General features: G+C 37.5%; 1 protein-coding gene across 1 annotated transcript in view; it reads right to left on the minus strand.

Annotated features, from left to right (window-relative positions):
- Window positions 1–15,665: 15,665 nt before the first annotated feature.
- Window positions 15,666–22,571, minus strand: part of LOC135749885 (thyrotropin-releasing hormone-degrading ectoenzyme-like) — a 117,399-nt gene continuing 110,493 nt past the window's right edge. Inside the window, exons 17-19 of the mRNA XM_065268569.2 lie at window positions 21,810–21,950; window positions 21,489–21,570; window positions 15,666–18,333 (exon numbers count right to left, since the gene is read on the minus strand). Coding sequence (XP_065124641.1) covers window positions 18,160–18,333; window positions 21,489–21,570; window positions 21,810–21,950 — 397 coding nt within the window. The 3' untranslated portion in view covers window positions 15,666–18,159. The remainder of the gene's footprint in view (window positions 18,334–21,488; window positions 21,571–21,809; window positions 21,951–22,571) is intronic.

A 22,571-nucleotide genomic window follows, 5' to 3' on the forward strand; every position in this document is an offset into this window, starting at 1 on the left:
TTATCATCCTGGAGCCGTTTGGATTTAATTTGTGAAGGATGGACGCACTTTTTTTGGACTTGAAGGTCGTGGACTAATGTATGGGTGGACCCCGTAACATTACATTTAATCGACTGAAAGATCTGAAACATTTTATAAAATATCCGAAAATGTGTTTGTCTGAAAAACGATGGACATATGCAACTCGGACAGCTTGGGGGTGAGTAAATCATGGGTTTAATATCATTTTTGGCCGAACTATCCCTTTAAACCTAAATAAAACTTTTTACTTCATTCTGCTCAAAAATGCTCAAGATGTGTTTAGTGCCAAGAGAGGTCACAATAAACACCAACAATGCCTAAAGAAGACATTTTGTCCTGAAAATGTCCTTTTTTTGTACATATTTCCTGTATTTTCTGTTTGTATATTAATAAAATAGATTGAAAATAAATATGGATGGACATTAAAACTTCTAAAACAACAAGTCTGGTGTAGGTTGCGTAAGACTTTTGCACAGAACTGTACAGTAGGTCCAAAACCTGTCCAAATACAAAATGTCCAGAAGGGCAATGGTTGTTTCATAGACACAAATGATGTCTGTTGAGAAGTGACTTGATAAACATGGTTTGGACAATGAAACTGAAACACTGGCCCATATAGTGTTGGAGGTTTCATGCTTATGTGTGATTTGGTGTCCAATCTTCATGCATTGCCGGTTAAATCAGTAAGAACAGAGTGTGAAGGTTAAATTTGCAGAGCAGTAGCACAGCTGCCCATAAAATATTGCAATAATGTGAGGCATATCAGCCTTCTAAAGAGGACAAACTGTGCATCGGTGACAAGGACAGCGAGTCTTTGTGGTGTATCGAGTCCAAGTCAGTATGTGAAGGATGAACCACACTCTATAGGAATAACTGTTGACACAAGCAAGAGCTGTCTGAAAGGGATGAGTAACCCAGATTGTATCCAAAAAGACAAAACCGCAGAAATAAATGCACACCTCAACTTTTCTGTTTTTAGATGCGTTACTGACCAAGGACTACAGAGCAATTCTGTAGGATGATGTGCACTAACTGTGGAACCCTGTATCAGGTAAGAATGGTGACAAAGTGGTTTCATAAACTTAAAAGTTGACATCTCGCATGGCCTGCAAAGTCATCATATCTCAATACTTTGTGGAGATTTAAAGGAGCAGGTTTCCAAATATCTTAGATTACAAAAGTGATAAAGAAATTTTCTCTTTAACTTAATGGGAAACAATCAGACTATGATTGACGTTATAGTTGACCAGCTTAGATGATTTGTTATTACAAATGATCTTCATTGCTGATTTAGACAAAATGTATGCAGGATTCATTGTTATAGGGGAAGGTAGCTGCAATCTATTCATGTGATTTACTGAGTAAAAGAGCAGTTATTGATGAGAAGAGCAGTATATGAAGTTAAGATTATGAGCCGTCTTATCACAGAAACCTTGAGGGTTGATTTGTGATGAATGAAATGTTTAAAGGTAATCGCTCTTTTACGACAGTGTGCTTATTAAAAATGTGACAGAGCTGAGGAGCTGGTACTATTATTGTAGCTGTCTGCATAGATGGATGAAGTTATCTCTCTACTCACAAGCAGATTCGACATCTTCTTCTACAGGTATACATCAAGTAAAAATTTAAAAACGTTTTATTGCTTAAAGGGGTCATGATGCGTTTTTTATTATTTTATTTTGTTCCCTGCAAAAAAAAAAACATACAAATTTAAATACACTGTAAAACATTTCTGTATAAATTACAGTATTACTGGCAGCTGTTTGGCAGTAACTTACTGTAGATTTAAATTTATATTATTTACTGGCAAGTGGCAACATTATTTATCTTTACAGAATAAAATTAAAATAACACCCTCAAGCAGAGCATTCTGGAAACCAAAATCTGAAGGAAAAACACAGAAAAAGGTTGATGAGGATATCTGGTTCCCAGTATGCTTTGTATGAGGCTGTTATTTTATAGATTTATTTTGTAAAGACAAAAACTTGTCAATGTTTTATATTCATTTAACTTTGAACAAATTTTTGCCAGTAAATAACAAATTTAAATATAGTGTAAGTTATTGGCAACCACACTCTAAAAATGGCTGGGTTATTTTTAACCCAAAATGCTGGGTTGAGTCTGTTGGGATGTTTTGCAGGGTTAATTTTTAACATTTTAAACACTTTTTGGGTAGTTTCAGTTTTCTGGTTGTTGGGTTAAAACTGCTGGGTTATTATGCTGGGTTGTTTGAAGAGGCTCACGTGCTTCGCGCCCTTGATGTTTGAATGTGCTCAGCAACGGTCGTCGTGAAAGGACAGAGTCACTGGAAGCAGTTGTTTCAAGGTAAGTTTATATGTTTTTGTAAACATTTCATGAATATAAACAAGATTATAACATTTTGCGAGACAGCAACGTGTTAATTTATACAGACTAAGACGACGGGTGTAATTTAGAGGAATGACGACTGTTACCTCAGATCGCCATTTACACAAATTGACTCGAATAATCGTTCTAAGATGTTTAATATGGCATATTAATAAAGTTAATAAAACTAATAAAATCGATGTTACAAAATCCCCATCATACGGTTGATTACGTTAACTCACAATTTCTGTAAGCCTTTAACAAAGCGAATCAAAACCGGTTCCGAGTCGACCTCCGCAACCCCACTTCGGCTTTTTGTGTCACACACGCGCATAGTTTTCCCAGCTTAGCAATAGCGACACTATTAAATTAAAGTTGATGACAAACGAGTTGCTTTCTTGTCATTCGATATGGAAAGACAGACCGCGAGGCGCGAGCACAAGTTAACTTAACCGGCGGCGGAGAATTGCGGAGCCGGCGTCTACTCTGTCACTGAGAGGCAGGGACAAGCAGCACATTCACTTCACAGTCGGTACGGCAGGTAACTCGTCGATAAAAGAAAACGAAACAGCGTTTCCAAGAACCGGTGTCTTATATTGCTTGGTCCTCTCTTTTAAAATGAAACAATAATTTAAGTGTTTGGACATGAACTTGAAAACATAAACGCATTTGTCACCAAGACACTGCGTGTCACTGCGTGTACAGTAACAAACATTTATATGTGTTATATGAATAAAGATGTGTTATTGAGTCGTATTTAGTTACTATTTTATATTAATTTAATAATATTCTTGGGTTGTCTCCTGTGATTTCAAGTTTGCAACCCTCTGATCTGTGGCTGACTACTGTATCAGAGATGTTATGTTTTTAGCAGAGATCAGATGTGATGTTGTTTTCCCATTCTTTTTTTCTAGAGTGTGCAGAGAGTTTTAACGTCCATCCATTGATGAGGCTAGCAAGACCTTCATACAACTTCAGCCAGTAAGTATAACATTTAATAACTCCTATTTAAAATGTATTGGGAATGTCTTAATTATCTGCTACATTTTAGTTCTGCAGTACTTTATTCTTTATAGTCAGGTCATCCTATTTGTCCGTCTGTGTGGTTTGCAGCCTTTGTTGTTGGTACAACACTTAAAGGAGTGTAACACCAAAGTCTTATGCAAACCGACGACAGGCCATTGCATTTTTGGGGAAAAAAATATCACACGTGGTGGTAATGCGGCCAGGGATGCAAAAGAAAGCCTTATAATTTTTATAAAATGTATAATTCACTTGGCCCACATGGTTTTCTGAACACTTAAATCTGATCATTTAGTTCCGACCACTAAAAGTTTTTTCCTCTTTTGTAGATTGCAACAAATGTGGTGGAAGTTCTTCTCTGGACAGAATCCTCGAAATCCTTTCCTTTATTTCCTGGCCATGGGAAACATGCAACAGATCTCTCAATCTTTTTTCTCTATCAGTCTCTCTGATGGAGCCAATACGGAAGGGACTTAAACTGCAATTCGGCCAAGATGGCAACGGCACGCACCTCCTACTTTAGGCTTCAAAAATGCTCTTCACAACCAATGGGTGACATCACGGACACTACTTTCATATTTTTTTACAGTCTATGGTTTAAAGGCATTTTACGTGCTTGAAAATAAATACCCCAGGCAATGTGCATCTACTGTAGTCTGTCATTTTCCAAATGGATGAATCCTCTGCTGTTCGGTTCCTTTGTACATCTTTGTTCATGAGGAGTAACTTTAATAAATGAAGTATTTTTAGTCAAATACATTCCATACTCTGAAACTTGGAACATCTGTTCTGTAAAAAACTTTACACATCTGTAAATGATTTTACTTTTAATTTAACAATTACATTGTTTATTTTCTTACACTGCTGCAGTGCTGTTTATGTACATTTCAGTATTTCATTTATATATTGTATATACTTATATACAAATTCTGTCTTAAATTCAAACAAATTGATTCAACCTGTTACATTGTTACTTCAATGTGCATAATTTCTGATATTTAATAAATATATTTATACTTGATGTCAGTAAGCAGCATTCCTTTAAATGATTTTGCAACTGCCAACTGTAAAAATGTAAGAGTTTGTAGTTATTTTGAAGTCAAATAAACATTTATTTGGTGTTCGCAATGGTCTTGATTTACAATAAAGCACATGATAAAAATAACCCAGCAAGAATAACCCAAACCCAGAATATTAATCTCATAAATGGTTAAAATGACTACACGTTGGGTTTTTTCAACAACCCAACCTGCTGGGTTAAAATGTGTTACCCAACGTGTTGGGTTACTTTAACCCAGCATGTGTTCTGTCCAATATTTACCCAGCGCTGGGTTGCCAATTGGGTTGTTTTTAACCCAACCATTTTTAGAGTGTAATTTCTGATATTTAATAAATATATTTATACTTGATGTCAGTAAGCAGCAGTCCTTTAAATGATTTTGCAACTGCCAACTGTAAAAATTTAAGAGTTTGTAGTTATTTTGAAGTCAAATAAACATTTATTTGCTGTTAACAATGGTCTTGATTTACAATAAAGCACATGATAAAAATAACCCAGCAAGAATAACCCAAACCCAGAATATTAATCTCATAAGTGGTTAAAATGACTACACTTTGGGTTTTTTCAACAACCCAACCTGCTGGGTTAAAATGTGTTACCCAACGTGTTGGGTTACTTTAACCCAGCATGTGTTCTGTCCAATATTTACCCAGCGCTGGGTTGCCAATTGGGTTGTTTTTAACCCAACCATTTTTAGAGTGCAGCTGCATACCAGCTGTACAATTTTAAACCTTTTTTCTGACAGTGTATAAGAACAAACTCATGTGCGTACGCACGTGTTGTAAATTAGGCGGAAATTTTTCGTGAGAAGTTCAAGTGTGCGTATAAATACGAAAAACATTTACAATTATAAGTGAATGAGACCCAATAATTTTTCATAAATTCTGTGTAATTAAAAGGCTAACCAACATTACTACATTGTATTATATATTATGTTTTGTTTAATTCTAATTTTAAGTTTTAAAATGTTTTAAAAACTTTGAGAACCACTGTGAAAGGATGATCAGGCCAGTGATAGTGATTACACCGGTTGCGTATTGATCACTATATGCCTTGAAGCACTCTTTAATGTAAGTTTATGATAATTCTTCTCTGTTTTTGTCTAGTTGAAAACCCATATCAGATCCTATTGTGATGAAATACCGAATTAATACCACTATTTAAGCATAGCAGGATGAAATCCTTGGAAAAATGAAAGTAATTATCATTCATGTTTATAGCAAAAATGTGCAGCAGACAACCAGTGCTCATATTTCATCTGTTGTTTAGGTATGTTCTGATTTCCCTATGCTGCTTTTGGGCGTGTGCTCCACCTCTCTTTATTTGTCTTCTTCCCTTTAGCCTCTTTGTTCAACACATTGTAGTTCTTTTTGCTCTGATATCTTAAGAAGGATCGTCTTTAGAATAACTACTAGTCAGAAGGATAAACAATGTTTTGTTTGATTATTCCTTTCGAAGGTCTTTATATTTCTGTGTGTGCCTAGACATGTGTTTAAACATAGCATTAGGAAAGTTTGAAAAAAATAGTTGTCTGTCCTGTCAAGGTTAAACATTTAAAAAAAATGTGTAAATATCCTTTGTGGTTCTCTGACTGCATTTTGTGAGCACAACCATCTGTGGTCTTCATTTGATATGCATATAAAAGAACTGCACACAGGGTCAAAACAGCTACCCGCTAAGCACCAAATACAAATAAAAATGCCATGCCAAGTAAAAAGTGCCAGTTGGTTTTATAATAATATAATAATGTGGTAAGATTTGACTAACTAAACACTATTTTGACTATATGAAACAGTACACTGACACTATTGTATTCACTTTCGTAATACACATTCCAGGTCTTGTCTTATGCAGTATTCATAGGACACATTATTTCAAGAAGATATTCCAGGATCTGCAATAAGAAGCGGACTCAAGACACAGCCCTGTGGGGCTCCTTTACTTAGGGTGATGAGAGGAAGTCCAGAACCCAGTCACAAAGGTGGGCATTTAATCCAAGGTCCCTGAGCTTAAAGCCAGACTGTGGGGGACTACAATATTAGTGTTGAAGGCAGGGCTGTAGTCTAAAAACACATAGTTCTCATGGGGGACAGTATCCACAGTAGACCAAATTGGGGAGAGAGGCGAACTAGAGTGGTTCGATGTTATTAGGGATGGAGGAACAGATGGTATTCTTGATAAGCCTCTTGATAACCTTAACCTCAAAGGTAATTGTTATCTGATTTATAACTGAAGGGCTTCTGGCTGAATGAAATTCAATTAGTCTTTTGAAACACAATGGAGATATATCCCTGTATGACAAGCAATTAAACGGAGATGGATTTACTGGACCAATATCAAAATTTGTCCTACTCTGTCATTTTAATACAGCTTTATGAAAGCAGTGTATGGACTTTAATTCTGTCATCATTCTGTTCCAATCGCATGACCTTCTTCTGTGAAACACTAAAGGATACATTGAGCACACTGTTCACATAGCTTTTAGGATGCAAGACTAAACTACATCCTCACTGATTCCAATTATTCATTACATAAAAGCTATGAGAACAAGTTGATAAACAACGTGTTTTGTATTCCACTGAAAAAGAAAATCATACAGGTTCTGAGTTACATAAAAATGACAAAATTGACAGAATGTCCTCTACCATCAAAACTATTTGTTGACACCACATACATCTTCTGATGGCTGTTATATCGTGACTTACGTGATGTGGGTGACATGACAGATTTTAAATCACAGGCTTAACTGAATGCCTTTGATTTCATGCTCTGCAATAAACCCACAGGGGTTGCAGTACAATTATACAGACAAGGTGAGTTTAATAACATTCAGGAGCTGTAAAGGACAAATTGAGATTCATATTTAATTTGCTTGTTGAACATACACTGTATATCTACTGTAATCAGGCTGTGAGACTGTGTGTGCATTAACATTGCTGTGCATGTCCCATATGATTGAAAACTTAATATAATGCAATTGAAACCATGAATATGGATAAAAATGTCAGGTTAAATTAAAAAAAATTTTTTTAGCATTTTATAATTAATCAAAAAAGTAATGTCATTTTTGAATGCTGTTATTCAGGAAAAGGCAAATTAACGCTGGTGCAAATAACGCTTTCATGATTGTAAGGTGGTGATGCCAGATTGAAGCAAAGTTGGGCACACACACAGTAGATATTTTGTTTGAATTCTTGGGAAATCCCAATTCTTAGTAAACCTACTTTAACATTCAAGCATGCCATCTGTTGAATGTATTTAAAAGTTTGGCACCATCTGTTTTTTTACATTGATACACAACTTATTGTTCGCTAAATAAGATCAAAATATTAATCGATTTCTCATCTAAGATTACATTCACCACAATGTTTTACATTTTGTACAAGAAACATTTAGGGTATTGTTGAGTCACTATAGGCGGTTTCAGCAGTAACAACATAAACAAGCGGCTGTCGCGGTCCGCACGTAACTTCCGGTAAAGTCTGCTAATAATAAATAACAACAAAGTACTTTAAACATAGTTTATTTATATGACAAGCAAAAAAACAACACATAGATTACCTAGGACACCAAAACATTTGTTATTTTCGACCAGGCATTTGTTCAAGAGATCAGTTTAGCAACCAGTCAGACCATTAAAAAAACGAAACCGAAAGTAAAGTTCGGATCCAGACGTGCATCACGTGAAACCGTCTATATGAATTCTTGGTTACAGGTCTTTGGGTGAGCTTTGACCATAAACATCTGCTAAATTGTGATAACAAAGTGAACTTTTAAAGACCAGAGAACAATTATTGTAGCTTATAATCAACTAAAAAGTGCAGCGATTCTGCTTTTGCTATTTGACATTAACCAGAAGTCACTGATGCTTGGAGAAGCTCTAATTGTCCCTCAATATCAATATATTTATGAAAATTTCTACTCTGGAAAATTAACTGTCAGCATGCTTGCTGATGTATGTAAATAAGCACTATTTACAAAAATATAGCCTATTTGTTATGCAGTTATAAGAAAGCTGTCAAAATGGATACAAGATCTAATTCGTCAGGATGAAACCGACACAATATTATAATGGACATTTTGTGGCCATGCTGATTATATTACTACATGGTTTTGATTTAGTTTACATAATTTGTGACCCCGTATTTGAAATCCAGACTAAGGTCTCATAATATACTTATGAGATCAAAATTTGATTTCAACCTTTGACATGGCCTTACTACGTCAATTTTAAAGATTTCAAAGTTATATCGCCACAAAATGCTATTGTCACGGCCGGGGGCGGACCCGAATATACTAAAGGTCACGCCCCTCTCAACTTTTCCACCTCGAGGAGTTTCCCAAGACCACCCCAAATGACCAAACAGACGAGTAAACTACGTTTAAAATAAACTTTATTTAAATAGTTAAAAGGGAAAAAAAAGGGGAAAGGGCAAATTAAAACTGATGTGGCTTCTTCTCGCCTCCAGGGCCACTTATGACAAGGATGGGGGACAGGGGCTCCTTCGGGGCTCCAATCCTAAAACCCGTGGCGCACTCCGCTTCTTCCTGGAGGCAGAATCAACAAAGAATTATTCAACTGTACTTTGCTACAGGTCACTACTTCTCTAACTCTCCGTTTTCTCTCGCTCTCTCTCCTGTGCCTTAGGTACGTTGCTCTTCAGATCCTGGAAGCAGAGAATCGTTAGCGAGACGTTCAGGGAGACAACTCACGGTACTGGGGACTTCGTACACCACAGAGCACTCGCTGGCACCAGGTAGGCAATTACCACAACCACGGGTAGATGTCGCCACACCAAGGTAAGTTACTCACAGCACTGGGGGTCTTCGTTCCCACAGAGCGTGCACTGGAATGCAGATAGAGGTTGCTGCGAACACAGGTAAGTGTCACCACACAGAGGTCGGTTACTCACGGCGTTGGGGGTCTTGGTTCTCACAGGGCCTTCGAGCACTGGGGATCTTTGTTCACGCAGAGCATTCGCTGGAACACAGGTAAGTGATTGCTTTAGGCACAGGTCACTCTCACTACACAGGATAAGTTACTCACAGCACTGGGGATCTTCGTTCACACAGAGCATTCGCTGGAACACAGGTAAGTGATTGCTATAAGCACAGGTCACTCTCACTACACAGGGTAAGTTACTCACAGCACTGGGGATCTTCGTTCACACAGAGCATTCGCTGGAACACAGGTAAGTGATTGCTAGAAGCACAGGTCAAATATCACTACACAGGATAAATTACTCACAGCACTGGGATCTTCGTTCACAAAGGGCATTCGCTGGAACACAGGTAAGTGATTGCTTTAGGCACAGGTCACTCTCACTACACAGGATAAGTTACTCACAGCACTGGGGATCTTCGTTCACACAGAGCATTCGCTGGAACACAGGTAAGTGATTGCTATAAGCACAGGTCACTCTCACTACACAGGGTAAGTTACTCACAGCACTGGGGATCTTCGTTCACACAGAGCATTCGCTGGAACACAGGTAAGTGATTGCTATAAGCACAGGTCAATATCCCTCCACAAAATAAGTTACTCACAGCACAGGAGATCTTCACACTCACTCACAGACAGTGGACTTTCGCTACAGCGTTGGTGCACCGTATTCCTTCACCCGTCCACTCAAGCTTTCCGGGCGTCGTAGGGACTGATGCATCCAGTGGCACGGAGCCGAACGCTTCCCAGAACTCCCCCTCCTGTTTCCACGACCGGGGTCACGAGTTGGGGCGAACTTTCGTCGAGGCTCCGCACACCACAGGCTTCTGTTGGACAGGTCAGTACACACAGCTATGATCCTCAATCCGCACGGTGCACTTTATACAATACTCACTCCTATCCACCACTGGGCTTCACCACTGCCTGCTCTTTAGAGGAGTGAAGTTCTCGTTGACACACCCGGGGCCAGAGACTAGGTTTCCTCTCTCTCCGTAGGACTCAGGCCACAACGGATGTCGTCCCCTCGCGACCCGTCCGAGGCTGGGCAGTTTGGTCGCTACAAGCACAGCATACACACAGCAAGCATAACGTAAACACCATTAATAAGTGAAACTCACCCACAGCACTCTTGTACACACTTCACGTGATTTTTAATCGACCTAGCCACCTGGCTTCGACTTCCTCGAGAGGATAGTTGGGCAACAGTTAGGCTACCGATGAGAGTAAGATGTATGTTATTCACAGCCCCAGCGTGTTGTTTATCACTCCTCTGGCTCACCCGCGCTTCCTTTTCCCGCAGGGCCACTGCTTTACTAGTAACCGGCGCTTCTTACCAAATATCTCGTCCGTGTTTCCGGTCAACCCACGGCTCGCCCACGCTTCCCTCTCCAGTGGGGCCAGGGACCTCAAACACAAAAGACACACACCAAGCAACTCCTCTTCCAAGTATTGCACAGAAAAGTACTACAGCTGTTACTCACTCTTCGTTGTCAATAGTTTCCTGTATTTGCAAACTCAATGGCTCTGTATCTGCTCACTCACGAGTGAAATCACCCAGTATTCCTTCGCCCAGTTGACTTTTCCTTTTCTCTCTTCCCCAGGGGAACGATCTGACCAGCGTAGTCCGTCTGCAAAGCAGCAACACAGCGTACACAAAGTACACAACAAGCACACCGTTTCTTCTTCTTCTTCTTTTGTGGGTTTACTGGCGGGTTGCAAACCAACTGAAAGGTGCATACCGCCACCTACTGTACTGGAGTGTGACAAGGAAAGTCTGCATGACTCAGATTAAACTCTATGAATTACCGAAATGTTTTTTAAAAACCTCATTAATGCTCTTATTAGCCTACCCGTGTATGTCCCTTCATTTAAAATATTGCCCATTGTAAATTCTGTAATCCCCATTTCTTGAACTTCTCTAATGTACAATATTCTTTCCTGCTGGTATTTCACACATGTCATTAAAACATGTTCCACTGTCTCCCTTTCCTGACACCCATCACAAAGACCTGAATTGTGTTTACCTATTATGTAATTATTTGCATTGAGCCTAGTATGTCCCATTCTTAATCTTGTAAATATTATATATTCCCTCCTACTTATATTATGATTTATATTGCTTTGCTTTAATTTACCTTGTATGTTATAAAAATGTCTTCCCTTCATACATAAATCCCAAGATACCTGCCACATATCTTTACATGCTTGTTTAATAATCGATTTCCCTTCTACCCTACTCAAACTTACTGTTAAATTGATGTTATTCAGTTGTAGAAGCACACCGTTTGATGTCTTCAAAGGTCTTTATATCCTCTACCTCTTCTCCTCATCAGCCTATCAGCAACCGCTGTGTAAATTATCCTCACCTGGGCGAAATCAGGCTTGATTTCGTCTCCGGGGAAACCCCGGAAATTCCGGTGTTCATAGTAAAACGTCCGGGCGGAACCATCGTCTTCCACGCTTTTGGTTCCGCCCTCACAAACCGTCACCTGTGACACTATATTACATAGGATGATTTTATATACAATAAAAAATGGCTTTAGCTGGGTTTATTATGCTGAATGAAGCCATTTACTACATAAAACTGAGAAAGCTGAATTTACCGGTATCCCTTTGAATAAAGAAATCTATAAGCATACAGAAAAATGTCATCATCAAATATCCATAATGGTGAGGCCAAAACTGAAATGGACCATTGGAAAAAGGTTGTAGTTTTGAACTGCGTTGTGTGTGTTGTTTAAATTGATGACGTTTAGACCTTACCTTACTTTAGATGAGACCTGTTGTGCTTAATCTGTGTTTTTCATAAGGCTTTGATAATCACCAGAAGCAAAAGAGCTGTTGGCATGCTGAGGGCTGCAATATCACATATGGTCGCATTTCCAGACTGCGATTCAAAGAGCAGCACTGTGTCCCAACTGCAGACATACTGTCAACAGATAAACAGCACAAATGAGTGTGAAATGTCTGGCTGTGCTTGAATATAACACCAGAGAAGCACCAGCACATCAAATCCAGAGATGTGATGCTCTGTATAATAATGTCTCACAAGTTCTGACTCCTCTGTAAAAATGTAAGAAAAGAACATCTGCAGATGCTCAATAGCTCCATGAAGCACAGATGTCAAGTTAAATAAAGTTTTAAAACTATAAGGATGAACATTCATGGTTGCTTTTATCTTTCTGTTGATTCAGAGAACCCATACTGATAAAAACTGAATGTACAGTATATACATTAAATTCTTCTGATAAAATGTTGTAATGTAAAATATACAAATGTTTTGCCATTTTAATCCTTCATTTAATTTTTTTTTCACTGCAGTCCACTGACTGCTGCATTTCTTTTAAAAAAATCCAATGCATGTGAATTTCACTCAACTCCAAAAACAACTTTTATTTCAAACATGAGTTAATGATTCATTTCAAATTTTAGACAAGAAACTTGGATTTTTTTACATCTAACAAACGTTCATGGTAACAATTACTTTTAATCAGCACATCGGGACATTTAAGGTCAAAGCATTGGATGTCACTCACAATATGGCACGGTGGCTTAACGTAGAGCTGCTAGTTTTGTCACTATACTACAGACACAAATTGTAAATATTTGCTTTTACGTACAAAAAACAGCAATGTTGTGTTTAATAAACCCATACCTCTCGTGGTGTATCTGTATCAAGTTGGGGTTCAAATGCACGAAGCAAAATGGGCGACTGGACTGACGACTTGAATGAATTCCTCAAGAACACAGGTGTCATTTCTTCTGCGCATTGCTACTCATTCTCTCCTTTCAATTTTGTATTACACGAGCTTCTTTTATCAGTGATTCTTGTTAAGGCGTCATATGCTGAAATTACGAGCATCATCGTATTTGAACTGTCTGACAGAGTCAAAGTTAAAAAGTTGGTGGTCCACATAAGAGAAATTTAAGATGGCTACTGGTTAATATGTCATTGAATCGTCTGTATAATAAAAGCAGATGCTATATTTTGCATAATCGTAACAACTGTTATTTGAGTTTGAATATTTATGCAATTTTATATACCATTTTAGCACAACTATGCGGCATTGTTAAGACTTTCCTTGCAGTCGAATGTGTATCAACGTGCAGCGATTTGATATAAGCCTTTTCTAATTCCGAAGGCTGCATGTCTCCTGAGGTGGCATTTCTAGGCCCCATACGTCATAGAGAATATCAAAATATTAACAATTATATTATTATTATTATTAGTTAATCGTAAATTGTTGTAAAATGCTTATGGCTTGTGAATATAATGCTCAGTTCACTTAAATAAACCAGGCTTGATGACTTATGCAGCCTGCATATGCGACCTCTGCAGGCTGCAGCCTTTGAATTGAGAAACGGCCTTGGGCTGCATAGCAACGATAAATTACAGGTTATCTTTCCGCCTAAAAAAGCAATGCTGATGAAATGGTACTTGGTTTGCTTAACCCTAATAAGACCTTTGGGGTCAATTCTACACCCAAGCCCCTTTTCTTTAGTTTAAAAACATGGTTCCCTTCATCTCAGTGGAATACGATTTTTTGACTTTTCCAGATTATCTGGCAAGATTCATATAAAAAAAACTGGGCTTGATTCGGTCGTTCTAAAGAAGTGTAAAAAAATGCACTTAATTACTCCCTTTGGGGGTAAAAATGACATAGAAAATACATGCTCAATCACACAAACAAACAGACACACACACACAAAGGTATGACTGCCACAGAGAGCATTTCTTATAGAATTTGGCAAAAAAACAGCCACAGATGCAAAACAAAGATGTAAAATACTCACACAGGTGTGCACACACACACACACGCACAAACACACACACACACACACACGCGCAAACACGCACACAGGCAAACACACACACACACGGACACACACTTACATTCAGTCAAATTCTGTGGCATAAAAACAGACATTTCAAAATGCATCAAAAACTACAAAAAATTGTACTATTTGAAATAATTTTTATTTTTTATATCCTTTCTAATGTTTATATAAACATAAATTCACAAAATGTATCAATAAAGTACTGATGTTGAGCAGTTGGCCACATCCAGTAAAATGAATGGGTCTCTATGGGCCTCTGCTGGTCGAAGTGATTTATTTCCTAAACTGTAACCATAAAACTGTTTTTTTTCTAAACACCAAATGGCTGAATTCAACACATAACATCTAGATCAATATCTAAAAACAATTTAAATAAAATTTAGATCATAATATATGTGAATTTTTCATAAAAATTTGATATTTTTCAGGCAAGCTAATGGTGTAGTTGAGAAATTGAGGGGTAAACGGGTATAAAAGTATTTCATATCTCCCAAAACACAGCATTAATGTATAGACGGGAAGTAAATTAAAAAAATGATATATTATTTGTATCTTAAAAAATTTATTTATTTTTGTAATCACTCTTGTTTTTTTACCCCCAAGGGACTAAAACAGGGGTGTCCACTCCTGCTCCTGGAGGGCCGGTGTCTCTGCAGAGTTTTATTCCAACCCTAATCAAACACACCTGATCCAGCTAATCAAGGTCTTATGCTGCGTTCCAGGCAACCTGTAACCCGTAAATCACGACTTCAAAACAACTCTGAACTGGGAGTACATCGATCTAGTACGAGTTCACGGGTGGGAAGTCACGGGTTTGACTGCCGTTCCAGTGCACTTTAGAAGGTTGTAAAAACACGGGTTACAGGCTGCCTGGAATGCATAGAGTCGTGAGTCGTTGTTTTGAAGTCGTAATTCACGGGCTCAAAAACCTACATGGAACGCAGCATTACTAGGCAGACTAGATACTTTGAGGCAGGTGTGTTGAGGGAAGTTTTAGCAAAACTCTGCAGGACACAGGCCCTCCAGGACCGAGATTGGACACCCCTGGACTAAAACGCATACAGGAAAATAGGGTCTTATTAGGGTTAATTAAATTACAATATTGTTTATATTCTGACTTGCTATCAAATACAAAGTAGGGATATCAAACCTTTTTTACCTAAAGACCTGATGTGTTAAAGGGGTCATATTATGAGATTTTTTTAAAGATGTAAAATAACTCTTTGGTGTCCCCAGAGTGCATATCTGAAGTTGTAGCTCAACATTCCCCACAGATAATTTATTATAGCATGGTAAAATTGCCATTATTTTGGTCTGAGCAAAAATTTGACGTTTCTGGGTGTGTACTTTAAAATGCAAATGAGCTGATAAAATGCAAATACTGATCGCGATGATGGTGGTTTGTTGAAGCTGAAACTCAGTCTAGCTGTCAATTACTTTTTCTTTCTTTCTGCACTAAATGGCAGTGCCGTGGTTGGATAGTGCAGATTATGGGGCGATATTATTGTAATTGGACTTGCTACCTACCTCACAAAACAGGCAAAATCTGAACGGCCTTATATCGCACATGCATGCAGAGAATGGTTTACCAAAGCAAAGTTTTCACATTTTCTAGGTTGGTAGGAAGTAGCACAGTAGATCCAATTATAGCACTTAAACATGAAAAAATGTCAGATGTAAAGCTGCACAAAATATACAAATTATTTGAGCAAATATTTAGGCATTTACAATGTCCACCACAGAAGTTTTATTTTGGTTGACTGTATCATCATTTCTAAAAGATCACATCCCCTTCTCTTGCTTTCATGTGTTGCAGTGGTGGGAATAACATCAAGATCAGTGTCTGAATGATGCTGAATACCCGTTTTATTGTACGACTAGATTTTGACAGCTGTAGTATATAGGTTTCTGGTTTTCACATACTTGCACAGCCTTCTTTTAGAGCATCAGTGATGTAAGACACACAGTATCTGACGTGTGAAAAATCAGACATCAAATCATGTGTATTCTCATGACAGGTTTATTCAAGGCACTGTCAGTCTTTCTAATATGAGATTGATTGAGGTAGAAAAGGCACTGTTCGCAGTTATTTTTGGCTTGTTTGATCACTTCACATTTTTCCACATCACCTGTAATCAAATCTACAAAGAGACATTGGTAATGCGCAAAACAAACAGATAAAAAATTACTTTACCATAATAAACTTACTTTTCCGACAAACCATCTGCATCAACACATCTTTAAAATGGTAACAAAAGGGAAATTAGTTCAAAGTAATTTTCTTAAGTTAAAAATGTGTACTATTATACAGAACTGTACAAATATATTTATATATATATACATATTTAGGTGAATGTTATGAATTGGCCTATATAACAACTGTATATAAATTGCCTTTTAATCAGTATAAATTTAGGCAACTTATATTCAGCAGAATTAAATGTTTTTTAAATGTTGCAGAAATGACAAGGACCTGTTCTGGATTCACGCTTTACCTACAGTCATCTTTATTTAACTGTCCGATCAGGGTAGATATGGCCTCATTTGATATTGTACAAAATATAAGAGTCAAGAAAAATACTGTGTATTGTGCAAGGAAAGCAAACAACATATCACTGAAATCTAAAGGTCTTTTTCTCCACCTCAGCAAAGCAGCAGTCATTGTAGAATGAATCTGATGTGTGCATTGAGTGTGTTGATCAGCAGGGCGGCGCTGTTGTGCTCAGTGATTTTCTGCCTTGAGGTGGTACAGGGCTGGGGTGGTTGTGTTAGGTCAACGTCACACTTGTCCATCACACTTAAAGTTCATTCAAAAATGAAAATTGTGTCATCATTTACTCACTCTCATGTTGTTACAAACCTGTATAAATGTCTTTGTTCTGATGAACACAAAGGAAGATATTTTAAGGAATGATCGGTTTGGTCCTTCATGTTCAACAAAGTAAATGACGACAGAATTTTAATTTTTGGGTTGAACGATCCCTTTAAACAACTTGATAAAGGTCAAGGATTTTTATGTTTTTGCTGCAATATCTCATTTCTTCTTTTGATTTTGAGAATGGGTAGTAGACAAAATGACTGCCTTACCCGGTCACGCATTTAAACGTCCCAGTTTGGCAGCAAAACAACATGAAATATGGCATATTATGAACAGAGTTCCACACAAACATGAATGAATAAGTATGCAGTTCGATTCAGTATCAATTTATCCTTTTGAAACTTGCAAGAGAAAGTATATGATCATGTGCAGCTTCAGTGAGAAAAATATTTTTAATTTCTGCCTCTGCCTACTTATTTTATATGAGTCATGTAATTGTAGGAGAACCACAGCAGAAAATAACCGCTTATATAATCACCATGGATACCAGCTGGCATTCGATATGTGGTTTTGCCACTTTTGGACTAGATCCATGCAGGACAAAGGCATTTCTTCAGCGCGGTCTTGAATAGATTGGACCAGATCTTGTTGGGGTCATTCTCTCAGCAGGGACTTAAGTCATTGTGGCTGTTAACACTGAATGATGCTGTCTATAAACTGACTCCATCCAATATAAAAAGCAAAAAAAGTCTGTCGGGGCCAAATGGTACAGAAATTGTATGATGAGAGTCCTGTGTGGGTATGGCACCAGTTACATTTTACCTAATGAATATCATACATGGTAAAGCATATGAATCCAGAGCTTCAAATGTAAAAATTAAAAGATGTTTTTGTTTTAAACACGCCAGTTTCATTCTTTCTTTTTCCTCTGGTGGTGACCTTTTCCATTTTAATCCTTTTGTCTTGGTCTTGTTCATGGGCTTGTTTCATAGACAGCAGAGAAATAAAAGCTTAATTCTCCAGATTCTCTTGGTCCCAAATGTAAGTTTAATTTTTTTTAAATACTTAAGTCTCCACAAGTTACTGGTTTGTAAATGTCTGGTTTCCAAGCTACTGGCGTGTTTCGTGCCTAATGTTGTGTAAACCGTCAGGAGCTTTTCGCAGCCACTGGTAGAACTGTTGCTCGAACAGCGTCCTCCATTTTATGTTAGCTTGAACGATCTCAACTGCGCGAGCAAACGCAGGTGCTGCTCCTCCACCGCTGATCAGGATGAACTCTTTCAACTAAAGAGAAGACAACAACATCAACACATGATTAACAACCCCTGCGACAAGTAACAGATTCACAAAAGCAGGTCATAAGCACTACATGAATTAACATGTACCATTTAAAAGAAGTACCCATCTGTTCCACCATTACCTCACTTCATAATATAGTACTTACTATCTTTCTCTATTTTTCCTTTTTCTTTATCTGTACATTCTTAAAAAAAAGTACTAACTAACCCTTGAAGACTTGATGAGACTATTTTCAGTGCATTTATGTGTTGCTGTATATTGCTGTATTGTCTGCTAAATTACTAAATGTAAATGTACATTTTAGTAAATCTTTTTAGTGACCCATAGCAAGTTTAAAAGAAAAGCAGCATTAAAAGAAACACTGATCACGTCAAATCAGTTTTTGTCTAAAATCTTTCAGTTCGGCTCCATATAACCTGTATGAAGTTGCAGCAGTTTATTGTCGATGACAGTGAGTGCGTTTACATGCACAGTCTTACGCCAAATACGGTTAATAAACTGATAAAGTGTAAGGTCATGTAAGTGTGTAAAACTTTACTTATATTGGGGAAAGCCCATAAACGGCTTAACCCTTGTGCATTGTTCAAATTTACTACCCTTTCGTGTTATACTCCATATAACTCAATGTACAAGCCAGAAATTAAGCTCTGTTTTTGCACAGGCCTACTAAAGGGTTAATGGTGCCACATGGTGATCAACCGTAAAAATGCTAAATTTTACCTCATTGCTAAAGGAAAAAACACCAACAATCAAGAATGCATAATAATAAGGTGTCATTGCCCTGCAATCAAAAAATGGCGTTATAATGGAAGTCAAGGTGGCAAAAACGGCCACGAACCATAAATGAGGGAGAAAAAAATATGATGCTGCACAAAAACTAAAAATGCATCAAGGCCAATGTTTTTACTAATCTTTGACATGCCAAAGACTGTGGAAAGGTAAAACAAAATCCAGTCCACAACACTTTATATATTGAAAATCCGTCATTTTGTGTAGTTTTTTTCCCCAAATCAGTGACAACACTTAAAACTTGGCAATTAAAGAGTTAAATCGTAGAATTTTTGTAAACATTTGGTAGTTTTGTTCAGTACTGAGGTTGATTAACAGATTTGTGCACAAAAATTGGAAAAAATATTCATCTGATACTGTCTTTTCCAGACTATAAGTCACACATGAGTATAAGTCGCATCAATCAAAAATGCATTATGAAGAAAAAAAACATATATTAGTCGCAATGGACTACACATTGCATTTATTTAGAAAATTATTTCACAAAATCCAAGCCGAAGAACAGACATTTAATCTGGAAAAGCAAGTTATTCAACTAAACAATAGCACACAGAACAGCAGGCTGAATAGATGTCCGTATGTTAACGTAATATAAACAGTTATTTACACGATACATATAGCATACTGAACATACCTGAAAGCCTGAATAGGCTAAATGAACAGAACAAGCCAATGGGCATCAAGTTTGCAGGCTTGTCAATCCACATCACTGAATCCATTGAATTACATAAATACAGTAGCAGCATATAGCGGACTCTCGCGGCTGTAAATGGTAATGTTGTCTCTTGCCTAATATATGTAAAAATTTATTTATATAGACATACAAGGTGCACCTGACTAGAAGCCGCAGGACCAGCCAAACTATGAAAAAAAGTGTGACATATAGTCCGAAAAAATATGGTACACTTTTACAGCAGTTTAACTCTTTCCCCGCCAGCATTTTAAAAAAAAGTTGCCAGCCAGCGCCAGCATTTTTCATGATTTTCACAAAAGTTTAATGCCTTCCAGAAAATGTTCTTCTTTAAATATACAAACAAACTATAAAATAATTTTTTTTTTAAATATATCAGATGAAAGAACAGACCCTCTGCTTTCAAAAAAAAAAAAAAAACGTTTCATCCTACCTTCATTAGTTCTCTTGTAATCACCTCTCAAACATGGGTAGGTTTCTTCAAAAACACCCAATTTTGAGCAAAAAGCTGAGATAATTCCATTTTTGTGAAGGACTTTTGATAGAGATCAGATGCAGAGCGATCCTTAAAACATACACAGAGTTCTTTCTCTTTCACGTGAGGCGCTACTTCCGGGTTGTATAAGTTGCGGAAGTGAAAAATAGCAGTATTGCGGAAAGACGGAAAATCTCGTCATTGGCGGGGAAGCGCTTTCTCTTAATTGACGAGATATCTCGTCAATGGCGGTGAAAGAGTTAATTTAGTGGGCTTTTTCGGCCACTTACAACACAAAAGGGTAGTAAATTTGCAGCGGTATATTGTTGAGTTTTTGGAAAATTTCAAAGCATTTTCTTAAAATATGTGTAAATATAAAATTTGTCAGCAAAAATCATTCCATTTGCTAAAACACAAAGAATGCTGTGCCCATTACCCTGACTTTGCGTTGCATTTAAATGCCCTAACCGGCTTTCTCACAGTTTTGTGCGCATGTCTCAGCGTGTAAAAGATAAATGTCACAAACAGAGGTAAGCGTAAGATAACGCATAAGTCTCTCGACTCACTCAGCTGGCAGAGAAAGTGCGAAATGAAATCTCATGTTACATTTACAGGTTCTGCAGACATGAGAAGAGACACAACGGTAAAACTTTTGACAGATTTCCTGACGTACTATAGGCGGTGATGGCGGTGATGTTCTGCATAGCTGGTTTATTGATTACATGTAAACAGGTTTCCATAATAACCTTATTTTTGGATAGTTAACCACTTATTCTGTGCATGTAAACGCAAATATTGTAATGATGGGAAACACTAAGGGTTTTGTGTTATCTCTGTAGGAATGATAAATTGTAGAAAGTGAAGTCAGCTGTAGTGAAGAAACTGCTGTGCTGCAATGAGATGAGCATCAGCAGTCTGTGCCCTCTGGGACTGAAGCTGAATGAATTTAAATAAGTGAATAAACTTTCATTTTTACTGTAATGAGGTTAACTGGTAACAATGAAATCTACTTAAAAACCTAAAAAATATAAAGTTTAAAGTTTTACTCATGAAAACACTTTACCTGACCAAGGTTTTTTAGAGGCATTAATGTTCAATGAAGACTCTTCAATTGTTTATTAGTTATTTCATTTGATTGACTGATGTGTTTTGTTTCAGCTGTGTTTTGTATAAGCTCAGACTCACCTCATTCAACTCCATCTCTGTGTTGAGAAACTCTGTCACACCGCTGATTAATTTTGAGTTCATAAATAAAGCTTCTCCATACCTGTAAACCACAGAGATGATGTTCACTGTTATTGCACTGCACTCTTATTAAAAACACTCACTGTTTATGTGTGACGCTGTGCTGTGATAATGAAGCCAGAGCAAACAAACAAACAATAAATAAATATTTCTCATAATGCTCTCTGCATTTACAGTCACTAACAAAAATCTCATGACAGTCTGAAGAGATAAGAGTTAATGACAGATAAACAGAGAGATAAATGAAGCTGCTGGATTCACCTGGAATTTAATATATCCCACTTCTCTCTGAAGTATCTCCATGCTAAATGTCTTCCCAGTGGATTGCGGCCCACGTGTATGATGACATCGATCATGTCTTGATCTGGCACCATGTCAGAGGTGAGAGACAGATTCAGGAGTCTGCGAACAACATAACAAATTAGAAAGTATATGAGCTATAAAGTGAGAATGAAGCACTGAAATTTTTTTTATTGCAGGCACAATGTTTTTTAAATACTGTAGCAGGCAGCATGCAGTGTATAATGCACAGTATGCTGGTATTGTATTCTGAGCACAGCTTTTGTCTCTATAGGCCATAAATGTGTAGATTATCAATCAAAGTAAAGGTAAGATCAGATGACCACACAAACTCCAGTAACAGAGACAGATACCACTCCACTCACAGCAAATACACGGAGGGGGAAATCATTTACTTCAGGTGTGCCAACACAACAGAAATCAATACCAAACATGGAGCCATCTATCTGACCCTTCAAACTCAATGAACGCAGTATGCTTACGTGCACACTCAAAACACAAGCCAGTTTTCTCACAGGTAAATTAAATATAACACACACACATATGCATGCGCGCGCACACACACACACACACACTGCTTGTGAATGCTGTTTGGTGTTCTGGAGACTGATATCAGCATCACTTAAAATACAGACAGGTTTGATTGACATCCGCTGTTTACATTAATAATAAAATAGATCAAAGGATCACCACTGGCTGGGAAATTTACATTGGATTAGACTT

Source organism: Paramisgurnus dabryanus, chromosome 1 (assembly GCF_030506205.2).
Source record: "Paramisgurnus dabryanus chromosome 1, PD_genome_1.1, whole genome shotgun sequence".
Taxonomy (NCBI): Eukaryota; Metazoa; Chordata; class Actinopteri; order Cypriniformes; family Cobitidae; genus Paramisgurnus; species Paramisgurnus dabryanus.